Below are 6,850 nucleotides of genomic sequence, written 5' to 3'. Positions count from 1 at the left end.
GACCCTGAGAAACACACAAACAAACAACAGTTTATATGGCACCTCCACAGCATAAAAAAATAAACCTTTAGCTGGGTGCCGGTGGTTCACGCCTGTCATCCTAGCTACTCAGGAGGCTGAGATCTGAGGATCGCGGTTCAAAGCCAGCCCGAGCAGGAAAGTCCATGAGACTCTTATCTCCAATAAACCACTCAGAAAACTAGAAGTGCTGCTGTGGCTCAAAGTGGTAGAGTGCTAGCCTTGAGCTGAAGAGCTGAGGGACAGCACCCAGGCCCAGAGTTCTAAAATTTATAATCTCTCCCCGCTTCTGAAATCTATATAAATCTTTAAAAACTTTAAATATCTTTCCAGCTTTCTGACCCAAGAACCTCTGTCTCAAAAACGTAACCAAGTAGCCTGTAACACTAGCTACTCAAGAGGATGAGATCTGAGCATCATAATTTGAAGCCAGCCTGGGCAGGAAAATTTGTGAGACTCTTGATCTTTATTTAACTACACAACACACACTCACACACACACACACACACACACACACACACACACACCTTGGCTCACGTGGTAGAGCACTAGCCTTGAGCACAAAATCTCAGGGACAGTGCCCAGGTCCTGAGTTCAAGCCCCAGGACAATAAATCAATCAATAGGAGCACACACCCAATAATCCCAGCATTTGGAGGCTGAAGCATGAGGAGTAAAAGTTCAAGGCCAACCTGGTCTATATATACTCTGTTTTAATAATGACAAAAAAAAATCTAAAAAACAAACATAGCTCTTCTTAGAAACTGAGAAGACTGTCACAGAAAGATAATAAAGCATATTGAAACTATGTCCAAAGAAGGGCGGAAGAAAAGAAGCAAGAGGAAACCTGTGTTTACATGCATACTATGTCTCTGGGATATTGAAGAATATATTTTATCCTTCAAATACCTTCGTCAGCCCTACTGGATTCTGCTTCACCGGCTCTGGATATAACCTTGTCATTTATTATTTTTTTACAAGCTTCTGGGGTGAGCTGACACAGGCACATGCATGCACAGGTTTAGAACAATCTGTACACAGAACACTTAAGCCGGGTCGAATCAGAGCTGGGAAAAGCCTGGGCTGCAGGAAATTACAGAGACAGGCCAATAAAATAGGAGTTGGATACAGAGTAGGGAGATACAATCAGATTTTGACTGAACATTCCCATCGCCCAGGATGAAGCCGGGACTCAACCGATCTGCCCCTCAGCTTTGGAACTCAGTCTAGAACATGGGCACCAGTGAACAACGATAATCATTTCGCCATCAAACACTAAAAGATTATCATCATCCTGGTTTGCGGTATCAGCAACTTTTACCAGTTGGCAGCCAGGAAGTGTGTCCACGTTCAGACTGACAGTCTCCAGAGAGTGGAGCCTGAAGCCGGAAATGAGACCAGCTCTCCCAGGTCCTGGACACCTGCAGTCCCTCCTGTGTCAGGCCCTTCCTCGACAACTCAACACCAGCCACCCCCATCCCGATCGACGACAGAGTTTACCTTCCACGTCACCCAACAAATCCAGTCGTGGGCAATGCGGAGCAAGTGATGGTCTTGAGTAGGTTACTTTATACACGTGCTCCCCTGAGCCCCAGGGATCCAAATCTAAATGTATACAACTAACCATCCAAGAGGTTTTTCTTTCTGTTTCTTACAAAAATTCATAATGATCCCCTAGTCCTAGGTTTCTACCTCTCATGACAGGAAAGATACCTGGGGACACCAAACCTAGGTCTTAATGAGCCCAGGGAATCAACAGACGCTTCCCACCAAGAAGGAAACTGAAATAATGAGTTGGCTTCAGGACAAAGTTCACTCCTCATAGCCCTGACTTTGAAATATACCCTAGACTCTTATTAAATGAAGGAAAGAGAGTCCCCCAGGGGATCTTACTTCCCTAAGCAGCGTCTTCTCCCTTGCTTTATCCCAAGACCACCACTGAATGTGAGAAATGACTATCTATCTATCCTCTGGGAGTTTTACTAATGGATAGGAGAACATGGCGCCAGTCAGTTAAGTTACGGTGGACCAGTGGCTGGTCACCCATGCTGTGATTTGTCTCAGGTACATGCTCATCCATGTGTATATCTTTTTCTCCCATTTAACCTTCTCTTGTCAGCTGATTCCAAGGAACCTTGGGCAGATAGAAGGAAACTTCTCCCACAGGTCCCATGATGCCTTCAAGCCTGTTGGTTTCTTGTGGCTGCTGTCACGCAAATGACCAAAGGCTTGGTGACTTAAAGTCCCACAGTTTTATTCTCTTCACAGTGCTGGAGGTCAGAAGTGAAATGGAGATGTTGGGAGATGGGTGCTTTCTTGAGCATCTGTTTCTTTTCCAGCTTCTAATGTTGGCCTGTATGCTTTAGCTTCTGGCCCTTTCTTCTGTTTTTAAAGCCAACAGGATGACATCTTCAATTACTCTCTGCTTCTGTTATTTTATTTCTTTTTCCATAATTAAAAATGATATATAATATATAAGGGAAATATACATATTATAAATATATATTATATATGGAATATGTAATATATAGTGTATGTGTGTGTGTGTGTGTGTGTGTGTGTGTGTGTGTGTATTCCCTTTTTTTTGCCGGTCGTAAACCTGAACTCTGGGCCTAGGCGCTGTCCCTCAGCTCTTCAGTTCAAGGCGAGCGCTCTACCGCTGGAACCACAGTGCCACTTCTGGCTTTTTCTGTTTATGTGGTGCTGAGGAATTGAACCCAGGGCCTCATGCATGCAAGGCAAGCACTCTACCACTGAGCCACCCTCCCAGCCCCTGTGTATTCCCTTTTCTGTAAGCAAAGGGAAGAGACTTGGCTACTCTCAACTCTCACTCCAGGTCACTAAAGCTACAACTGAAGAAATCCTGTCAGTGTAGGTCTGAGGTTACCCAGACAAGTAGTTCAATGGTTTCCCATGTGAACACACCTCAATCACCACAGTCTTACAAAAAGCACCTTGCAGTTTTGCATCTGTGTCTTGTTCTTCTTCTGTTTAGGCTACATTAGTGATGTGTTCTGTTCTGGCTACATTAGTGATGTGTTTAAGAAGGGGTATAGAGTTCTAATTAATTCAGAAGCCATTGTCAAATGAATTTTTGAAAAGGGAGAGGTGTATAAATATAGACTGGTCAACTTAGATGGTTACTTAAGTAACAAAAGAAAAAAATGTCAGATTTTTTTTCAACTATGGGATAAACCTGGAACAGTGTGCCCTTCAGCCTTACTAGTCAACTTAGATGGTCTTGTGGCACATACCAATCTCAAGCGATGCCTTCCTATGTCCCCCGATCCTATCATCTCAGTGACACCACTAAATACCGTCAAAAACAGAACGGAAGACGTCAGTAATGACTATAAGTTCGACGTGAAGTCCACATCGACATACCTTGCTTCTGTCTAATGTAGAAGCAAACCATCAGATTATCATCAGACATCGGTTCCTTCTATTTAAGTCCTGGTCTCACAATGAATAATTCTGGGAAAGTTCTTTTTTATCTTGATGTTGTTGTTCCTTCGCTTCCTTGAATGGAAATACTGAGAAGGAAGGAACAGTGGAAAGTTTGCTTCCTGGGTCCCACCTAACTCTTCCCATTGTTTCTTCCTACCATAAACAACCTACTCACGCTCTGTCTCCCCAGCTGAGGGAGTGGGAGGGGCGAAGGAGAGCTCAGAAACCACTCTCTTCCAATGCCAAGGACTCTTTTCCAATCGGTCACTCCTTAGAACTAACTCTGGTCACATTTAAAAATGAAGAAAACAGACAGCACAGAAAGTTCTCATGATGTAAGCTCTCTGGGCATGGTTTCTGAAAATAGGCTCCTGTGGTCAACACAGAGGTGGAGATCTAAGATTCTATCTCAGAAAATGGTGGAGATACCAGATGTATTCTGAAGGCCTGTTCCTCTGTGTTCTGGTATACTGTGGCGCTTTCTTAATCCTCCTCTCCTTTGCCTTTCCCAGATCCCAACTCCAAGATCCCCTGCGATAAATTGGATATGGTTTATCCACCAAAGGTTCTAGGTTTGGCCTTCAGTGAGGTTATGAGAGCATTAAGAAGCGTGGCTTAGTCATATATAGGTAGATTGGGTACTGGGGAGCCAATGCCCTTGGTGAGGAATGTTCGCTTTCAGGAGTGAGTTCTCACAGAGCAAGGCATTGTGAAAACCCAAACCTAACACTTGAACTTCTCTCTGTCTTCTCGACTGGCCACCCAGACTCCTTCATCAGCACGTACTTTCTCTAACACAGCACCAGATCTTCATTGGACCCTAGCTGATGTTAGTACCATGGCTGTAAAACTCCAGAACTAGGAGATAAATGAATAATCCCCTTGGACGGGTGTCCTATTTATCCAGATAATGGTGAGGGTTTGTGGAGTTTTTCTCTAAAAGCTGAAGACTCTTTTTTTGTGTGTGAAAAGCTGGGGACTCTTTACTTAGGGTCTTTGACTTTGGTCACAGAATAAGAATTTCCGGACAAGTCACAACGCTAAGAAAACCTGAAGGAGCTTTATTGAGTAGACAATACTCAATAAAGTGAACAGACAAGTAGGCATGCAGACAACAGACAAGGAGGAAGGCAGAAGCACACGCTAACATGAGTATGGGTGCTCTCAAAGGGAGAGACACTGAGTTATTTGACATGGGGGTGGGGTATTTATATGATAAGGCAGGGGGTCTGACTTAAAGATAAGTATTTATCTTTGCTCTCAATTATACCCCTTCTAAGTTCCTAGTTTTTCTTTGGGCATTCCTTCCAGGAAAGCATGCATCCTGCTCCAAAACAGAGGCTAAGTCCTCAGGTAAGGAATGCATCCAGTTGTCTCTCTTAGAAGCAAAGATAGTAGTTCTAGGTTTCTGAGTAGCTTTCACCATGCCTTATTTTCCCTAGACTACCTTGCTTCACTCTTTTTTTCCAATGATGTACCCTGTCTCTGGTATTTCACTAGATTAATGGAAAAGACATTAATGAGTACATCCTGGTTGCTTCTCCTGTACCCAATGTTTACTGAATCTTCTCCTCAACCTTTAAGATCACCTATCCTACCTAGAGAAGAGAAAGCCAATGGTTTTAGTCAAGGGGTGGGTGTCCCATTTGTCCATGTCTGCCCAACAGCTCCTTTCCTTGAGACCTTCCATCAGTCCCTGTGGGCATATGTGTCTATAACTCTTCCCTTAAGATTTTCATCGGTGTCTCTACGATAGCATGTCTGAGACTCTCTCATGCCAACAGTGCCTGGAAGGGGCTCCTTGGTGCCCAAGTAATAGAGTCAGTACATGCAACATGACCTTATGCAGCAAATTCTAGGTTACCATTGGTCCTGAATTTCTGTGTGTCACACAGATCAGGTTTTCCAGAAGCAGAGAAAAACAGATTTTATGCCAAGAATTTTATTAGAAAGAGCTCTCCAGATCAACACTTATGGTAGATAGGGAGAAGACAGGTAAGGAAGCAAAACTGAGCATAGGAAATAGTTTTTTTATGATTCCTCAGGTGAACCTCACTGAGAGCCTAGAGCTAGCATTGTCTTTCAGGATCACTAATGAGATGCACGCAGCCCTCAAATAGAAAGGAGAACATGAATGAAATGAATGTGGATTTTTTCAGCCATAGATATTCCTGGAGAGAGACACTGTCCCTTCTTGACTTTGTCAGCAGCATCTGTTGGATGAGGAGCTTTGATCATCTATTCTTGGTAGCCTTCATAGGCCCAGGCTTTCTTTCACATCAGTGGGAATCAGCATGGAGTGATGGATGGAACTGGTCTGCTGCTTGCTTGGTTGGTTGTTCTGTGGGGCAAATCTGGTTCTCTGCCAGTCAAACTACAGTTGGCGAGTACAGGTTCCCACATAGCAGAATCCATATCATCAGACCCCAACCTCAATGTCGCAGCCTGCCCACACAGGGACACTTTCCCAGGAGTTTCCTCAGAGCCCCAGTCACTTCTTTGTTTCTCAGACTGTAGATGAGAGGATTGAGCATGGGGGTGATCATGGTGTAGAAAGCAGACACCACCTTGTCCTGCTTGGAGGTGTGGTAGGCCTGAGGCCGCATGTAGGTGATCATGGCAGCCCCATAGAAGAGGGAGACCACCATCATGTGGGAAGAGCAGGTGGCAAAGGCTTTTCGACGGCCTTCTGCAGACCGCATACGGAGCACAGTCACCAGGATGCGCAGGTAGGAAGCAGAGATGACAGAGAAAGGCAGGAGCAGCATGAGGACACAGCAGACATACATCAGGGTTTCATAGAGGGAGGTGTCAGCACAGGCCAGTTTGAGCACAGCGGGAATATCACAGAAGAAGTGGTCAATCTTCTGGGGACCACAGTAGGGAAAGAGGAGTGTAAGAACTGCCTGGATCAACCCATCGACCAGGCCAAAGAGCCAGGATCCTGCCACCATGAGCCAGCAGACACGGCGGCTCATGACCACCGAGTACCTCAGGGGGTTGCTGATGGCCACATAGCGGTCATAGGCCATGAACGCCAGCAGGAAGCACTCATCACCCAGGAGAGTGAGGAAGAAGAGGATCTGCAGTCCACAGCCCGTGAAGGAGATGGCACCCCCACCTCGCAGGAAGTCAGCCGCCATGCGGGGCACAATGGTGGAGATGAGCATGAGGTCCATCAGCGACAGCCAGCTGAGGAAGAAGTACATGGGGCTGTGCAGCCGCGAGTCTGTATTGATGAGGACGATCATGAGCCCATTGCCAGACAGGGCCACCAGAAACATGAGCATGATGATGCAGAAGAGGAAGAGGTGTAATGGTGAGTGGCTGAAGAGGCCCAGAAGGATGAAGTGGGAGATGAGAGTCTGGTTACCCTGCCAGTCCAT

General features: G+C 45.5%; 1 protein-coding gene across 1 annotated transcript; it reads right to left on the bottom strand.

The window, feature by feature from the left end:
- Window positions 1–5,485: 5,485 nt before the first annotated feature.
- LOC122115436 (olfactory receptor 56-like) lies at window positions 5,486–6,850 on the bottom strand. The gene has a single exon (XM_042688922.1). The coding sequence runs from the start codon at window positions 6,848–6,850 to the stop codon at window positions 5,897–5,899; it is 954 nt and encodes a 317-aa protein (XP_042544856.1). The 3' UTR covers window positions 5,486–5,896.

The sequence above is a fragment of the Dipodomys spectabilis genome, unplaced genomic scaffold, assembly GCF_019054845.1.
Source record: "Dipodomys spectabilis isolate Male_0828 unplaced genomic scaffold, ASM1905484v1 ptg000119l, whole genome shotgun sequence".
Taxonomy (NCBI): domain Eukaryota; kingdom Metazoa; phylum Chordata; class Mammalia; order Rodentia; family Heteromyidae; genus Dipodomys; species Dipodomys spectabilis.
Note: the sequence above shows the minus strand (reverse complement) of the source record. Positions and strands in the feature narration are given on the sequence as shown.